The sequence below is a fragment of the Taudactylus pleione genome, unplaced genomic scaffold, assembly GCF_031769625.1.
Source record: "Taudactylus pleione unplaced genomic scaffold, aTauple2 ptg000624l, whole genome shotgun sequence".
NCBI lineage: Eukaryota > Metazoa > Chordata > Amphibia > Anura > Myobatrachidae > Taudactylus > Taudactylus pleione.
In genome coordinates this window covers 1106137-1124204 of record NW_028285026.1, presented here as the reverse complement: position 1 = coordinate 1124204, position 18068 = coordinate 1106137, and the positions used below count along the sequence as shown (strand labels likewise).

Here is an 18068-nt window from a genome sequence, read left to right as displayed (position 1 = left end):
AGCTTTAAAAAAAAACAAAAAAAAAACAATATCACTGACAGGCACAGCAGAGGCAGTTATTGTTTGGGCTGAACCAAAATCTCAATGCAGGCTATTAATTCACATCGCACCCCTGACCTCGCCGGCACGGTTTGCATCGATAGGCTGCATTCTTACGGATATTGGCCCTGGACAGAGAATGACAGGTGTGTAGCTGTGGAAATTCACATCAGGAGATGTTTACGCTCCATCTCCCATAGAAATGAGAGTGAGCTGTGCAAACATATCAGAAAATCCCCAGAAACTGATCTCTATCACTCAAGTAGAATATTAGCACTTATCGTGCAAGCATTATCTCACTATGGCGCAAATGCAAATAAAATAAGGACTGCAAAGTAACTGTGCCACGTCTCTCGGGTCACAAGTGCCAACCACAAACATCTCCAACTGCGGAACACTGACACGGCCCAAACGCTGCATTCCAACGTTGTGTACGGAGAACAAACAGACATCTGTGCTGGATTAAAGGGCTCACCTGGTCATGGATTTCCGTCGTGTTCCGTTTCTCAGGTGACACAACTGTGACACTCTAAGTGACATTCCAAATAAATCTGATTCTTATTCAGCCTTTCGTATAAATATGGAGAAGCCAAACAAAGATGAGTTTTTCCTCTGAGATTATTCATGTAAGTAACGGGTGCTCTGCGGAGGGGCGATCTAGTTATGGATTAGGGCCGCTACAACCTTAACTGCTGTGTTACACGCTTCCATTACAGACATACGTTGGATCCGCAGGGAATCTGAACTATGATGTTGGGTAAAGTCGCCGTCTGTGGGGTCGTCCTGTTTTGTCTTCTGTGGACGGAGGAGGCTGAGGCTGGATCCAGCTTTCTAAGTCCGGCAGATATGCAGAAAAACACGGTAAGAAGGAACGTAAGATTGTATCCTATCTATACTAATATAATAAGAACGTTGTGTCTGTCTGTTTGATCCAAGTTAGCGCAAAAACTACTGAACCGATTTTCATGAAAACTGCATAATTGTTTAGTGGAAACTCATAGAAATAACCAGCTGTTTTAGCTCAATCCGTCAAGTTAAAGCTGAGCAATAACAAAAACAAAATGTGTTGATATCATCAATTCAAGAGATAGGCGTGGCACCATGTGCGCAGCCGGTAATGGGTGGGGGGAGAGGAGCTTTGGGCCTGCGGTCACATGAATAGGATAGGCTACATAGCAGTATGTGCACAGGGCACACAGTGACATTAGTGTGAGAGGTGGGTGAATAGGAGAGGTTACATAGTCTGTGCACAGGGCACACAGTGACATTGGTGTGAGTGGTGGGTGAATAGGATAGGTTACATAGCAGTCTGTGCACAGGGCACACAGTGATATAGGTGTGAGTGGTGGGTGAATAGGAGAGGTTACATAGCAGTCTATGCACAGGGCACACAGTGACATTGGTGTGAGAGGTGGGTGAATAGGAGAGGTTACATAGCAGTCTATGCACAGGGCACACAGTGACATTGGTGTGAGAGGTGGGTGAATAGGAAAGGTTACATAGCAGTCTGTGCACAGGGCACACAGTGACATTGGTGTGAGAGGTGGGTGAATAGGAGAGGTTACATAGCATTTGTGCACAGGGCACACAGTGACATTGGTGTGAGTGGTGGGTGAATAGGATAGGCTACATAGCAGTCTGTGCACAGGGCACACAGTGACATTGGTGTGAGTGGTGGGTGAATAGGAAAGGTTACATAGCAGTCTGTGCACAGGGCACACAGTGACATTGGTGTGAGTGGTGGGTGAATAGGATAGGTTACATAGCAGTCTGTGCACAGGGCACACGGTGACATTGGTGTGAGTGGTGGGTGAATAGGAGAGGTTACATAGCAGTCTGTGCACAGGGCACACAGTGACATTGGTGTGAGTGGTGGGTGAATAGGAGAGGTTACATAGCAGTCTGTGCACAGGGCACACAGTGACATTGGTGTGAGTGGTGGGTGAGGGTGCTGCTGCCACCAGTCTGTATAGCGCTGCTGGTTACATTGGCCTGTCCCGCCACAAAGCCCCTATGCAAAGCAATACAACTAGAACACATTAAATGAAAATAATGTTGGCAGAAGCGATTTCATTATGGACATAGCCACAGGCAACAGTGAGTTGTAATATGTGTCCTAAAGGGTTACAGGAAATTATTGTTTTACAGGATACTAATTAGTTAGCGGAAATTGACACAATACCAGTCTATGGGGCCTGTTTAAAAATAATTGTATTAATCCCCCTACATATCACTGGTCATTGCAGTGATTTAGGGGCTTTTTATCAAACAAGAAAGACTCCCCCCAATGTGCCAGGGATGAAACTCGCAGGGACAGTGGTTATCACTACCGCTGTCCCTGTGAGTTACAGTTAGTACATAGCTGGGTCAGTTTGGGAAAAAAATTAAAGTGCGTTGTAAAACGGATCTTTAATAATTGCGGCACTACCACAATTATTAATACATAGTTCCCTTAGAATGATATTTTGAGGCAATTTAACAAGGAGCCTTCTTCACTAGGGCATGGCTCTGGTAAGAGCTCATCCCAGCAGAATGGTACACCAGGGGAGGTGTCAGGGACAGAGGAAGGTTGCCCAGATGGCACAGCAGGGGAGGTGTCAGGGACAGAGGAAGGTTGCCCAGATGGCACAGCAGGGGAGGTGTCAGGGACAGAGGATGGATGCCCAGATGGCACAGCAGGGGAGGTGTCAGGTACAGAGGACAGTTGCCCAGATGGCACAACAGGGGAGGTGTCAGGGACAGAGGATGGATGCCCAGATGGCACAGCAAGGGAGGTGTCAGGTACAGAGGACAGTTGCCCAGATGGCACAGCAAGGGAGGTGTTGGGTACAGAGGACAGTTGCCCAGATGGCACAACAGGAAAGGTGTCGGGTACAGAGGAAGGATGCCCAGATGGCACAGCAGGGGAGGTGTCGGGTACAGAGGACAGTTGCCCAGATGGCACAGCAGGGGAGGTGTTGGGTACAGAGGACAGTTGCCCAGATGGCACAGCAGGAGAGGTGTCGGGTACAGAGGAAGGATGCCCAGATGGCACAGCAGGGAGGTGTCGGGTACAGAGGACAGTTGCCCAGAGGGTACAGCAGGGGAGGTGTTGGGTACAGAGGACGGTTGCCCAGATGGCACAGCAGGAGAGTTGTCAGGTACAGAGGAAGGATGCCCAGATGGCACAGCAGGGGAGGTGTTGGGTACAGAGGACAGTTGCCCAGATGGCACAGCAGGAGAGGTGTCGGGTACAGAGGACAGTTGCCCAGATGGCACAGCAGGAGAGGTGTCGGGTACAGAGGAAGGATGCCCAGATGGCACAGCAGGGAGGTGTCGGGTACAGAGGACAGTTGCCCAGATGGCACAGCAGGAGAGGTGTCGGGTACAGAGGAAGGATGCCCAGATGGCACAGCAGGGGAGGTGTCGGGTACAGAGGACAGTTGCCCAGAGGGCACAGCAGGGGAGGTGTTGGGTACAGAGGACGGTTGCCCAGATGGCACAGCAGGAGAGTTGTCAGGTACAGAGGAAGGATTCCCAGATGGCACAGCATCTGACAGTGTACTGACAGTCACTATTACAATAAAAATGTAGAATTGTTGAACAAATGTACCTATTGGAAGTATTTCATTCCTTGTTAAATCTAGGCCTATGTTAAAGCAGAATAAATTTGGCCAATTCTGACAATAGTTTTGTAAATTAAAATACAATTGGCACCCTCCGGTATGCGCACTGAGGCAGCTGAAAGGTAGGTGTCTACAAGGTGTTACCCTCACCCACAAGAATTTGTATAAAGAATGAAAGAGACACCCTCCCTTCTGCGCCACATAAAAAATATCAGACAGAGGAAGAACTTATCTTATTCTGTGAGTTCTTTAGATTCCCTATCAGATGGGACACTTCGCAAATATTTGCAACAATGAAAGACAAGTTCCAGGTGGTGGTACATGTCAATATAAAAATGAACACAATCTAGTGCAGCACATTCATAGAAGGTATAATTTGTAAATAAAACATCATAAATGAATAACAAGGCTTGAAAGGAGGGAGACTGGCATACCTGACCAAACCAGGAGAAGACGGACTGCCCATTTGGAGCTGATTCTTTCCCGGGAGTTTGAGACATCTATCCAGTTTCTATGTGCACCCTTATACTCCATAATCTGGTAGGAAGCCACCCTCATCAATTTGGGTTTTTCTGTTTGTGAATATTTTATTCTGTCATTAAACTGATTTTTTTCTGAAATTCTTGGATTAAAAAGACTTTTTTATTGGATTTTTTTCTGGACTATATTTTAGCAGTTCATTACAGCAATGTTTGTTACTAATTTATGATGTTTTATTTACAAATATACCTTCTATTAATGTGCTGCACTAGATTGTGTTCATTTGTATTTTCACATGTACCACCACCTGGAACTTGTCTTTCATTGTATCAAATATTTGCGAAGAGTCTCATCTGATAGGGAATCTAAAGAACTCACAGAAGAAGATAAGTTCTTCCTCTGTCTGATATTTTTTTATGTGGCGCAGAAGGGAGTTTTGTAAATTATATTTACTCTCAAAAACAGAGCAAATTTAATTTGGTTCTATTTGAGCAGGGCAAGAAACCCCCCAAAAAGCTGCTCTACAATATCAATCGCAGAGAGGTAGGAGAAGACCCCTGGGAGAGTCTTGTGGATGAGCTGCCCGAAGACAAGAGAGAGATCGGGGTCTGTATATCGCGTTATATGTAGTATTTCATACATAACAGTCTATGAGATAAGTTACAGTCAGGATTAGCTGGTTTAAACCAAATTTTGGATTTTTTTTTATAGACACTCTGTTTTTTTTATTATGCTGTGACTACAGGCACGGCGCTACAACTTCTTAAAGAAAAGCCTATTATAAGGAGTCTCCCTGGTATTATTCCACATTCTTGTTGCTTGTGGACTTCATTTGAGTGAGCTGAACCAATACAGTAAATTCACACACACAACGGAGAAATAGGGAGGGTGAACCAGATCAGAGAGGTACTTAGGGCCCTATTTAGGTTGGATCGCACAGCTGTGTTCGCACGCAGCCAATCGATGTTTGTGCTCTGCGCATGCATCGCAGAGTGAGTGTGCACGCGAACCGGCCGTATCGATTGGGAAGCGATAAAAGCGAGCACGCAGTCCCATCTCATAGTGATTGACAGGAAGTGACCATTTGGAGGTGGAGAGGGAGGGTGGTTGGCGGAACGCAGGCGTGCCTGTGCGTTTGAACACCGTTACAGGGGCGTGCATAATTAAGCCCCTGCGATTGTATACGCTGGCAGAGGTCTAGATGGCGACAGGAAGTTTAGCAGTTTGTGAGGTGGGGTCAGGTCAACTACAACTGTGCGAATGGTTCCGATGTTACCTGATGTTACCGATGTTTTCGCTGACTTGCGGATGCATGTCATGGGAAGTGGGCGGCTTTATACAGTGATATTGGTATACTGCTGCGGTTGCTGTGCGATTGCATTCATTAGCATATTTTCGCAGCTAGCGGGTGCGTGCGAACGCAGCCGTGTGTTCCGTGCTGAATCAGCCCCTTAATCTGCCTAGCATCAGCTAAAACTTCACAAACTCCTCTCCTGACAATCCTATAGGACAGGAGAAAACCACAAGTAACATTCTCAATCTAAAAGGGTAAACAACGTCAACACATTAAAGAGGCAACACACAGAGAAACACCTCGTGGTTTAATCTCCTTCATGTTTATTTCAATTCAAAACCTTCAGTCCTACTGAGATGAGTGGAAGGAAGAAAGACTGAGGGGTATATTTACTAAGGTGCAGGTATGAAGTAGATATGATGCCCATAGCAACCAATCAGATTCTAGCTCTTATCTTCTAGAAGGTGCTAGATAAATGTTAAGTAGAAGCTGATTGGTTGCTATGGGCAACATTTCCACTTCTAAAAACCCACACTTTAGTAAATATACCCCTAAGGGGCTAAAATACATTCTATTTGCAGCGATACAGAATGTGATTGTGCTTTTTTTTTTTAACAATTTGCCCCCACCGGAGAGGTCCTGTGTAAGTCTTCCGAACCGGCGTTGCAGCTTCTACCCCGGCATCAGCCTTTCACGGATGCGCAAGTCCAGTCTTATAAGTTTATAATTTTCAAGTACTGCGCTTGCATGATGCTTTAGGGCCGTGCATGACCTGCAGGTAATGTCACTTTTTCCCTCATGCACAAGACAAAACAGTTGCACACGTGCAGTACACAAGAAGTGTCCAGACGTCAGCAGCCATTGTAAGAAGTGACGAAAAGGTTAGGGGTCTATTTACCAAGCAGCGATAACCCCTTTCTGAGGGTGGCATTATAGTCCAAATAGCCCCTCTCGGCGCACCTGATCCCGTGAGACTCTGCTAGCGCCGGTCTTTAATTGCGTCTATTTTTGATGAAAATGCGTTTAAGTCGCAAAGCGATGTAACTAGGACGCAACAGGAGACTGCCGATTAATTTAATATGCGACACTTGTACACAAATAGACACGTGTTGCATATAAAATTAATCAGCGCTGTCTCCTGGTGCATCCTAGTCACATCGCATTGCGACTTGGGCGTCTTTTTCTGCTGAAAATTAGTCTAACACTAGCAGAGTTGCACGGGACCTGGCGCTCACTCACGCCAGGCATATTGCGTTGCGTGGCGTATGGAGGCTAGATGAGCAAGGACACAGTTGTACTGCACTTGCGCAATCATTTTGTCTCATGCATGCGAAACAAAAATATGAGATATGGTAAGAACTTACCCTTGTTATCTCTATTTCTACGAAGTCCATAGGGTTCCACAGGATACCTTGGGTATAGGCGATGGCGGCAGACATCCAGGCACCACAGAGTTAAATTTTCAGCCTCCCAGGATGCACTGGGGTCCCTCTCCTATACCCCGCCCCCGAGCCTCAGGCCACTCAGTTTCGTAACAAGCCATAGGCCGGAGCAGGAGCAAAAAAGAGAGAGAAGACAGTCTGGAACACACAAGAATCACATTCTCACCAGAAGGAGACGGAGAAACCGGTGACCAGATCAAAGCCCATCTGCAGTACAGGTGCGACAGGGCGGGAGTCCTGTGGAACCCTATGGACTTCGTAGAAATAGAGATAACAAGGGTAAGTTCTTACCATATCTCATATTTTCTACTTCAGGGTCCATAGGGTATCCACAGGATACCTTGGGGATGTCCCAAAGCAGTATCCTTTAAGGGTGGGGACGCTCCTGTGCTGTAAGGAGAATCCGCCGCCGAAAGAAAGCATCCTGAGAGGCGAAGGTATCAAAAGCATAATACCTTACAAAAATATGGACAGACGACCACGTGGCTGCCAATCACCTAGTGGAAGAGCTTTAATAGAGGATGGAACAGGAAGACCTGTGAATCCATCCTGCCAAAGTTAGCGTAGTGGCAGGCCAACCCTTTTTATGGAAATCAGAAAGGACAAAACCGAGAGTCTGATTTCCTAAATGGACTGGTACGGTCAACTTAAATTCTTAGCGCCCGTACCACAGCCAAATAGGCCTCACCAGCAGACAGGACTGGGGAAGTAAAGGGAAGCACTGCCCTGTTCCTAGGAAAGATGAGAAAAAGGGAGGTCTACATGATAGAACCTCCCATTCTGAGATCCTACTGGCCAAATTAAGAGCCAGAAGGAATACAGTCCTAGCCGTAAGCCATTTGAAATCCACTGAGCCCAGTGGATCAAATGGCGGTCCTCAGAGAGCCCTAAGGACCACAGCCAAATCCCAAGGAGCCACAGGTGGAACAAAGGGATGCTGAATATAATGTACACCCTGCACAAAGGTGCGGACATCAGGAAGAGTAGCAATCCTACACTGAAACCATACTAACAGGGCAGAAACCTGCACCTTCAGGTAAGCAAAGCGAAGACCGTTATCTAAGCCCACCTGTAGGAAAGCCAACCTCTGGATATCCGGAATACCCGAGGAGCCTAGCCTCTAGGGCGACACCTGAAAGAAAGTATACCATACCTAATGGTAAATTCTTGCAGATAAAAACTTCCGAGCTCTTAGCATGGACAGAGCCCCTGTTAACTATAGAGCTGGAAAAACTCCTAGACCTTAAGAGGGCAGTCTCCACTGCCACACCGTCAAGGACAGACAACCCAGGTCTGGGTATCAGCCAGGATCCTGAGACAACAGGTCCGGGCGTAGAGGCAACAGCTTCGGAGTGTTAACTGAGAGGCTCCGAAGATCTGAGTAATAGTGCCATCTGGCCTACGCTGGAGCTATCAGCAGGAGCGTGCCTCCTTCTTGCTATTACTGAAGGAAGAAGGGATAACGGAGGGACGAGGTACACAACTTGGAAGGTCCACTGGACCTACCTACGTCTATCAGAAGAGTCTCATCTCTGAAAGGCTCCACTTGTTCACCAGAGATTGAACACCTCCTGATAAAGAGGACATTTCCCTGAATGCACGTCTTGACGGCTGAGAAAGCCTGCTTTCCATCTGAGGATTCCTGAATGAACACTGCCGATGGCGGCAGGGATATAGCCTTCCACCCAAGCCAGAATTCGGGACACCACTGTTAGTGTCGCCTGACTTCGGGAACCTCCTAGGTGGCTTACATAAGCCATCATGATGGCGTTGTCAGACTGTACCTGCACGGTATTTCCATGGAGGACCTGTCCTGCATGCTGGAGAACCTTGAATACTGCTCAGAGTTCTCAGATGTTTATGGGAAGCGCAAAAACTACTGGTGTCCACCTGCCCTGGAACAAGTGTGGACCCGTCACTGCTTCCCAGCCACGGATACTGGCGTCCGTCGTCAGAAGGACCCTGTCCGCAATCCCAAAGGGGGTGCCCCTTGTTTAGGTGAGCTTTCTGCAGCCACCAGGCCAGAGAGAGACAAACCTCCGGGGAAAGCCTATTGACTTTATCCTATGGGGCAACCCATCCCATCCGGAGAGGATCAAGTTCTTTAGAGTGAAGCTGGGTACTCCACCATGTCGAACAGCGACATCCTGGAACCCAGGAACCACATTGCCAAGTGAATAGACACTCGGCGACTCTGCAGGCAACTGCGTACCTTTGCCTGTAATGCAGCGATCTTTTCCTCAATCACAAAGATCCTCAGATGTTGGGATATGGAGCATCCTCTGTGAAGAATCAGAGAGGACCATTTCCAGTTTATCAGTCAGCCCTAACGTAGCAACACAGATATTGTCCGTTGCATATGGCACTGAAGTATCTCTGGAGACCGTGGTAACAACAGGAGCCGTGAGGCGCGGGGCCAGACCAAGGGGCAATGCCAGAAACTGGAAACGCTTATCGACCACTGCAAACCTGAGGAAAACACTGGTGTGCTAAGAAAAGAGGGATATTCAGGTAGTCACCCTGAATATATCCAACGACACCACAAAATTCCCAGGCTCCATTGAATGATGGAATGCAGGGTCCCCCTCCCGAACCGAGGAACCCTTAAGAATTTGTTGAAGGATTCGAGGTTGAGAATGTCCTGGTAAGCCCCATTGGGTGTCTGTACCAGAAAGAGGATGGAGTAATACCTCGTTCCCCTTTGGGGCAACGGAATAGGTACTATAACTCCTGCCTGGAGCATAGAGTGTAACACCCTCAAAAATTACAGGGCCTTGTCCTGAATTGACAGAAGACCTGTAACGAAAAACCGTCTGGGAGGCTTTTACCGGGAAGAGAGGACATACCTTCAAGAAAATACTTCTCTTACCCCAGTGTCCGTGGTGGTCAGACACCAGCACTGGGCGAACTGGAGAGGCCCGTCCCGTGAGGCTGAAGGCTTATAGTCCAACTTGGGAGTAGGACGTCTTGTACTCCAAGCCTGTTCTTATGGCTGAGCAGATTTCCTGGCTACTGACTGTCTTGGAAAGCTGTATTTTAGACTTACCCTGGCCTCACAGGGCCGAAAAGACAAAGTCCCAGACCCTGATGGGACTGTAGCCGATGGCAGACATGCAGACGTAGCTGCTGTCTGCAGGGCCACAATTGCATCCAGACGAGGGCCAAACAGGACTTGCCCCGTAAAAGGCAAAGCATTCCAAATGGAATCTGCGTCCGCTTTCCAAGAGCCCAACCACAGGGAGCGGCAAGCCGCTACTGCTGCCGAGGAGATTCTGGAAAGGAGTAGGCTATATGTAAGACCGTCTCATTATGAACGTGGCAAAGTCTCTGAGAATTTGCCACTATCCACCTGCTCTGCTGGAGAGTCAGTGTGCAGAGATCCAGTTACCTACTCAGTGTTCCATGGCTCTGGCCCCCCAGCACACGGCCATAGCCGGCCTGGAAGCCCCTCCAGCAAGGGAATATTGGATTTTAGATATATTTGCACCTTGCAATCTGGAACCTCCTTCAAAGAGGACCTGGAGGGCATGGGCAACGTAGCACTCCTCACTAGGCGTGTAACATGAGAATCTACCCGTAAAGGTAACTCCCATTCGGAAATGTAATTATCCGCAAAAGGGGTATGCAAAAGGTCAACCGTTTTTGAGGCTGGAACCGCTTACCCGGAATTTCCACGCCTCCTCTAAATGATCCACCTGACCAGATAGAGGAATTACAGTGGCAACACCCTTATCCTTAAAGAAGGCATATTTGGATTTAGCCACGGGGGATATGTAATAACCAAAGCCGCACGGACTGCCCGTAGAAGGCCAGGTATATAGACTTTAGACCCAGACTACGCCTCCTTTGCACTAAGGGGCTCGTGTCTGAAAAAGTCAATAATGTCACCGTCATCAGACGTCATGTCTTTACCCGTCTGAGACCCGAAAGGCCGTTTAGAAGGCCGAAATGGTGACTCCCCCTGTAAAACGTCCATTAGGTGGTATACCATTTGGACAATAAATTCACCCACACAGGCTCCTGCGAGACCTGGGGGGGCGAAAAACAGGATACACTGGGGTACCATCAACTGTCCAGGGACCCCTGCATGTGATGAGACCACCACAGGCTGCGATAACCCCTATGGGGAAACGCAGGGGGCATTGCCCACAAAGGCTGTAAGCATCTTAGCCAGCCGAGGGCGGTCCCCTTTTTTTTGTGCAGGCACAGTGACAGAAATGGGGCGTGATATATAATACAACATGCCCTCCATAAACCCTCAGTGTCTACATATCCCTCCGCTAACTGTACATGATATCAGTACATTATAGCTGGAAGAGGATATCCTCGTTCACTTTCCGACATGAGGAGTGTGAACGGAGCGTATGTGACCTCCCACACAGAAAAAACACGTTTACTGCGAGGTAATAAACACCCTGCGACACCGCACCGCAAGGGCTGTAGCAGAAGAACAGGGATAGGAAAAGGCTGACAGTCAGAAATGAAAGTACAGGCAAACAGCGCTAGCATTTAAGTCACATACAATGCACAGATAACATCCTGCATTACAAGCACTGCGATCAACTACACAGACCAGAGCCTGGTAGGAAACAGTGCTGCATACACTGACCTTAACTGAAGGAGAGGTATGCGGGGGACCCGGACCGCAATGGCATCTGTATCAGCTTCCAGCAGCGTTTGCCATCCCCAGCACATGTAGTGAGAAAATGGCCACTGAGGAGCAGAGAGAAGGCAGGGCCCGGGGGAGGAGCGCTGACACAGCCCGCTCAGACCGCTGTGGAATGGCACTGTGCAGCGGGGGAGACGCCGGCTGTGAGACAGGGAAGGCGTTCTCCCCTGGCGTGCTATTAACCCCTGGGACGCTGCGCTGTACCGCACATGCTGCGGCCCGCTGTCCCTGGTGGTCTAGTGGAAGGCCCCACGCGCAGCCGGTCCCCAGGGAGCCCCCTGCCTGGGGACCAAACAGGACTGTGTTACCGGCGGGTGCCCACCGCGGGACCCCGCCGCTTACCTTGTTCCCCGTACATCCTGCCACAGTCCAGGTAGCCGGGGATCACTGCTAGCTGTGACCCCAGCTACTTACCAGCATCCCCGGATCGGTACCGGCGTTCTGGTACCGGCGGGGTGTAGGAGTGACAGCATGGACGTTAATACTGACTGTCCTATGCTGGAGCACTCTAGTTGTGCAGCCACAGCTGCGAAGAAATATTCAGGGGCCTTAAAAAGACCCCCCTCTGTACGGTGCGACTGGTCCGGCCAGGCACCTACGAAAACTGAGTGGCCTGAGGCTCGGGGTATAGGAGAGGGACCCCAGTGCATCCTGGGAGGCTGAAAATTTAACTCTGTGGTGCCTGGATGTCTGCCATCGCCTATACCCAAGGTATCCTGTGGATACCCTATGGACCCTGAAGTAGAAAAGCACAAAGTTCTGATCACAACACCGACAAGACAGACTGCGGCTATCAGCTGACCTGATTTAGGGTTAGGCCACATAAATGGAAATAGGTTATTACAATTTAGTCACAACTAACCAAACCTTAATTGCTCGAGCAGCTTATCAGAATCCCTCAAATGTTCTACGTTTCAGGTGAAAATTCCCCTGGATATTAATCTGAAACTGACGCAGGAACAATTGCAGCAGCAGAAAGCCGCCGTACAGGATATCCTGTTTGGGTTCCTCTCTCTCGGTTCCTCTCAAGGTATAAATATAAGTGACTGGTGTTCTGGGTCCCAGGAGTCTCATTATGTTGTGTGCAATTCCCTAGGCTACAACCAGCATTTCGGCAGATAGTGTAATGGTAACCCATTTCTTTATATGGCCTGAATAGGACAATTATGAACTAAGTGACTTTATTATCATGCAGCTCGTTATATCGGAATGGGTATGTAATGCTGGCTGTCGGGATGCCTCCTGTCACAATAACGACAGCGGCATCCCAATGGTTGGTATCTCGACAGGTGTCGGGTAAGTATACTTACCCTCCCTCCTTCTCCCCCTAACCCTCCCCATCTCGCACCATAACCCTCCCTGTTAGTGCCTGAGCCAGTCTCCCCCCTTCGTGCCAAAACCTAACCCTCCCCACCCCAAAACCTACCGCTAAACCCACTGTGTTACCTAAACCTATCCCTCCCCCCGCGGCTAACAGTGAGGGCGACCCGGATTTACCTCGTTCGGACTGGCGTCCTTCTGGATTCCGGTGTCGGGATTAAGATAGGCGTCGGTATTTCAACGCCTATCTTAAGTACCTTGTCGGGCTTCCCCCATCGGGATTTAGACTGGCGGCATTGCGGCCGCCGGTCTCATAACTACATCCCGTTATATCATTTCATGTATGTGATTAGAGGAACAGACAAATACAAGGATAAGATGCTGCAGTACTCTATGAGGGACCTGGTGAGGGCGAGTCAGGTTTAGGTGTCAGCTGTCGTCTAACTGTGTTGTCTGTTTTCTCTCCAGATACAGAGGAAAAGGATGAATAGCTACAAAGAGAGGATGAAGCCTAAAACTCATCCCTCCACAGTGCTGCTTCCTACCCCAGTGCCGCTTCCTACCCGTCCCACCCCGGGCCCCGCTTCCTACCCATCCCACTAGTCACTGTTATTAGTATATTACTGTGAAATAAAGTAGATGTTTACAAGCAAGAAACTGGATCTTGTGGTTTCTGAGGATCACACCTGTTATTCTGTAAATTATATTCATTGTCAACACTCACTGCCATTTCCTGAAATACTTTGTCATGTGGCCAGGCCTTCATTCATCTCCATGAGCACCAAAGGTCCTCATCTAATACAACAGGTCAACAAGAGCCATCCTTGGTCCTTTGGGTCTGGAGCGTTGCAGCAGTATCTTGCAGTCTTCTCTGTTCCTGAATGCTGGGAATGGGAGAAAGAACTGAAGAGACCCCCACAGTAGCTGAGAAGTTAGGAGCAGGGCTGGTGGTGCTGTGGTTGCCGGTCTCTGGAGTTTTTCAGGCAGGAATCAGAAGCACCTTGACCAGAGCCCCTTCCCGTAGCACCGGATTTATCAGCCCTGGAAAACTATTATCATCAGAAATAGGAAGTTTTTCCTCTGAATCCCAGAGACAAAGATCTGCACTGGGGCTCTGAGGGATCCAGTAGTGTTAGCGAGGAGACTTGGTGGCCAGCTTACTGGAGCGATATTCAGCCTGGAGGTGGCATTAGACTGCAGGGCGGAAGATCTGGCAGTCAGTTGGGGTGGCATATTTATCTCCCAGCTCAGAACTAGTAGCACCAGGGTAGAGATGGAGCGAGTGGATTACAAATAATCTACTATATAAAAGTGAAAATTTGTCCTTCTGTCTTTCTATACAAATCCACAGTTTACAAGTCAAGATCGTGAAATTTTACATTCGAGCGTATTAAAACATGGCAGAGGCAACTAAAAAATTTGAAATCGAAATTAATTACTGTTCATTTTTAATTAATTTAAAAAACCACAATTTTTGCATAGCATTCGCCCTCTACAGGTCAGGTCCGGAATTAGAAAAGGAATTAGCTTATCTACAATTTTTTTCATGGCATATGGGTATGAGTTCTCAGCTCTCTGACTATACCAAATGACGCAACAACATTGACATCTTTCTTCGAACAGTGTCAAAATGATGACTTTGCAAGGACCCTGCTGTACTGTGAGCTGCCAAAATATTACCTATGGAATGCTTCTCAAAAAGTTTTTATGTGCAGAAAACAGGGAGTCGCTGTAGATGGTCATTCTGGTATTAGAGCAACAGAAGCTCTTGGCCGTGTTTACACTGTACATCCGACAAATTTTGAATGCTTCTATCTCCCCATCAAATATCAGAATTGCATAGGACAGATCAGCACGATTACTCAGTGCAATTGGCAGATTTGCACAGCAGGATACCAGGATTGCCCAGCATGATAACAGGATTGCACAGTGCAGGTTTAGCAGGATAGCACAGTGCAGATTTAGCAGGAGTATGCAGCAGGAAAACAGAATTGCACAGTGCAGGATTACCCAGCAGGATAGCACAGTGCAGATTTAGCAGGAGTATGCAGCAGGAAAACAGAATTGCACAATGCAGATTAGCAGGACTGCCCTACATGATATCAGGACTGCACAGAGCATGTTTTAGTGGAATAGCCGAGCAGGGTAACAGGATAGCACAACAGTATTCACTATGAAGCACACATTAACAAGCAGCCAAAGTACTGAGGCCTCTAGGAGGAAATGACTTTATGCGCTAGCTGTCGGTCATAATGGCCAAGAAGTGTCGGTCAGCTGTATTGTCTCTTCTGTTCAAAAAGATACTTGTGGGTATTCTATTAACCAATGGAAAAGTGAAAACTTGTCCTTCTGCCTTCCTATTCAAATCCACAGTTTACAAGCCAAGATCGTGAAATTTTACATACGAGCGTATTAAAACACGGCAAAGGCAACTAAAAAAAATTTGAAATCGAAATTACAGTTAATTTTTAATTAATTTAAAAAACTCAATTTTTGCCTAGCATTTGCCCTCTACAGGTCAGGTACGAAATTAGAAAAGGATTTAGCTTATCTATTTTTTCACGGCATATTGGTAGGGCCTCGGAGCAAGCGTTTTGTGTTGTCATGTTTTGTCATGATCTTAATGTTTATTATCGAAGAGAGCTTTAGCAGGCTTTCCCAGCATTTTCAGCCGACTATAACAAATTACGTAACAACATTGACTTCTTTCTTCGAACTGTGTCAAAATGATGACTTTGCAAGGACCCTGCTGTACTGTGAGATTCCAAAATATTACACATGGAATGCTTCTTGAAAAGTTTTTATGCGCAGAAAACAGGAAGTCGTTGTAGATGGTCATCCTGATATCAGAGCAACAGAAGCTCTTGGCCATGTTTACACTGTACATCCGACAAATTTTGAATGCTTCTATCTCCGCAATTTGCTTTACACCGTTACAGGTCCTACTTCCTTCGAAGACCTTAGGACTGTTGATGGGGAAGTTTGTCACACTTTTCGTGAGGCCTGCCTAAGCTAAGGAGAGGTTGGTTGGAGGATGATGTGTAAACAAACATTCTTAAAATACTGGGCAATGCCGGGTACTCCAGGTAGTGTACAATAAAAGAGCATGAGCCCAAATGATCCTTGTGATAGACAAGTGAATCAGTTAAGACAGGTTAAAAAGCCCATATTCCCTTCCAGCATGGGGCTGCTAGATGACCATGTAAATGTATGTAGTATCATTACCTTTAAGTGGTAACCGCTATTGGGAAATAAATGTCCTGCTAAGATCCTGCCTATGCCCTGTGACTAGCAGATTAGAGCTAACACTCTGACCAGCTCTGGGCTGTCCTGTCATTGGGCCCAGTAATAGTGCGGAGGAATTAGCTAGGGTAACCCACAGAGACTTACTACTACACTACAGAGAAGTACAGGCGTCTCCAAGTGGCGGGGGAGGAGACTGGTGGTGGCACGGATACCCTCCAAAATTGGGGACACCAGATTGGAGTGCAGTTAACTCTCAAAGTGCAACTTCATACATGATGGTATCCAACACGGTGGCAATCAGCCCAACCTGACAAAACTCCCTAGGGCCACCATTCAAAGTATTCTGGCCCCATCACACCAATAATATGAAAGTGAATGAACAGAGCTCAGCTGAAGCCCCACTATCCAGGTAGAGTCAGGAGCAGACTTTATTATATGTACTTGTTAATATTCCTACATGCTGTCTTGAAATAGTATTCGTTAAATACATTAAAAAAAAAAAGCAAAGCCACAAAACTTTGTTTGCTAAATATACCTATCTGCCTTGCACATCAACAGGAGCTCCCCCAAATTGTGGAGCTCGGTACTGCACTCATAAAATCAATTCAAAATCAATAATTTGCAGGTTTTTACTTAACAAATCAATACAAGGCCTATTGTACTTTCCATTTTATAACTTTAATTAATTTTAACTTTAGCATTTTCTCATAAGAAAATTGTTGGATTTAGACTAATTTATTTGTTTGTGACATTAGGACTGTCTTTATTTACATGTGGAAATTTTGTCGAAATGCGTATTTCTGTGTGAAGCGCGTCTGGTAGATGTAAACCAGGGCCGAAACTAGGATATCTGTCACCCGGTGCAAGGTAGCAATTTTGCGACCCCTCCCTTCCCGTACCTGGATTTTGTCCTTGCTCCTCCATAAGGCAGTGCACTAGTATAGTGACTTACATTATTCCACACACACAATAATGCCCATTACACATTATGCCACACACTGTAATGCCTATTACCAAAGTGCCACTTACATATTTGCCCGACACCATTTTATGCCCCACAGTAAAGCTTCTAATTACTTTAAAATTACCTGCTCATTGTCAGGGGTTCCATGCTCGTTGCCAGGGGGATTCATGCTCATTGCCAGGGGTTAAATGCTCGTTGCCAGGGGGTTTCATGCTCGTTGCCAGGGGGATTCATGCTCATTGCCAGGGGTTAAATGCTCGTTGCCATGGGGTTTATGCTCGTTGCCAGGGAGTTTCACGGGAGAAGATGCAGCTTTCAGCATCTTCTCCCAGCACTTGCGCTGGCCTAACAGACACTAGAGGTCCAGTAAGGACCTCTAGCATCTGTATTCTCCTTGGCGGCGGCCATTTTTGGATGGCCGTTTTCTGACTCTCCAGCCCCCAAGCCACCGTGAGTCATCCCTTTTTCACCCCCTGCATTCCGGCACCCGGTGCACCTCTAGCCCCCCCCCCTAGTTGCGGCCCTGTGTAAACAGGCATCTCGCTAAAACTATACGACAACTCTTGATGCCACAAAATTAAAGTATTTTTGCTAGGAGAAAATGTATTTATCGCCCACCGATAAAACAGGGCGCACCCCTGTAAACGTGCCTTCTCCAAGTCCAGATCGTGTTTCAGCATGTGGGCGCACCCCGTTAGGAACACCCCTGATCGGTCCAGCTCCTCTATCAAGAACATTTAAGAGTTTGACGCTGTGTAACTGCATCAATCTAGACCAGCTGTTGTAGACCTACACATGCCCGTATGTGCTGCCACAGCTTTGCTATTTGGCCATGCTTAAACTGTTCAACGGCTTGCGGGCCACTTATGGCCCACCCGATATAGACCCACAGATCTAGGCAATACATGCAAAAAAACCAGGAGTGTGATGTCACTGATTAGCACATATATAATTTCTAATGACTGCGGCAGTTTATAAGATTCAGCCCACTGTAAACCGAGCTTGACCA

General features: G+C 47.4%; 1 protein-coding gene across 1 annotated transcript; it reads left to right on the top strand.

Annotated features, from left to right (window-relative positions):
• The first annotated feature begins 786 nt into the window (after positions 1 to 786).
• On the top strand, positions 787 to 13340 carry GHRL (ghrelin and obestatin prepropeptide). The gene is made up of 4 exons (XM_088454632.1): positions 787 to 900; positions 4620 to 4730; positions 12448 to 12559; positions 13318 to 13340. The coding sequence occupies exons 1-4, from the start codon at positions 787 to 789 to the stop codon at positions 13338 to 13340; spliced, it is 360 nt and encodes a 119-aa protein (XP_088310758.1).
• The last annotated feature ends 4728 nt before the right edge of the window (positions 13341 to 18068 follow it).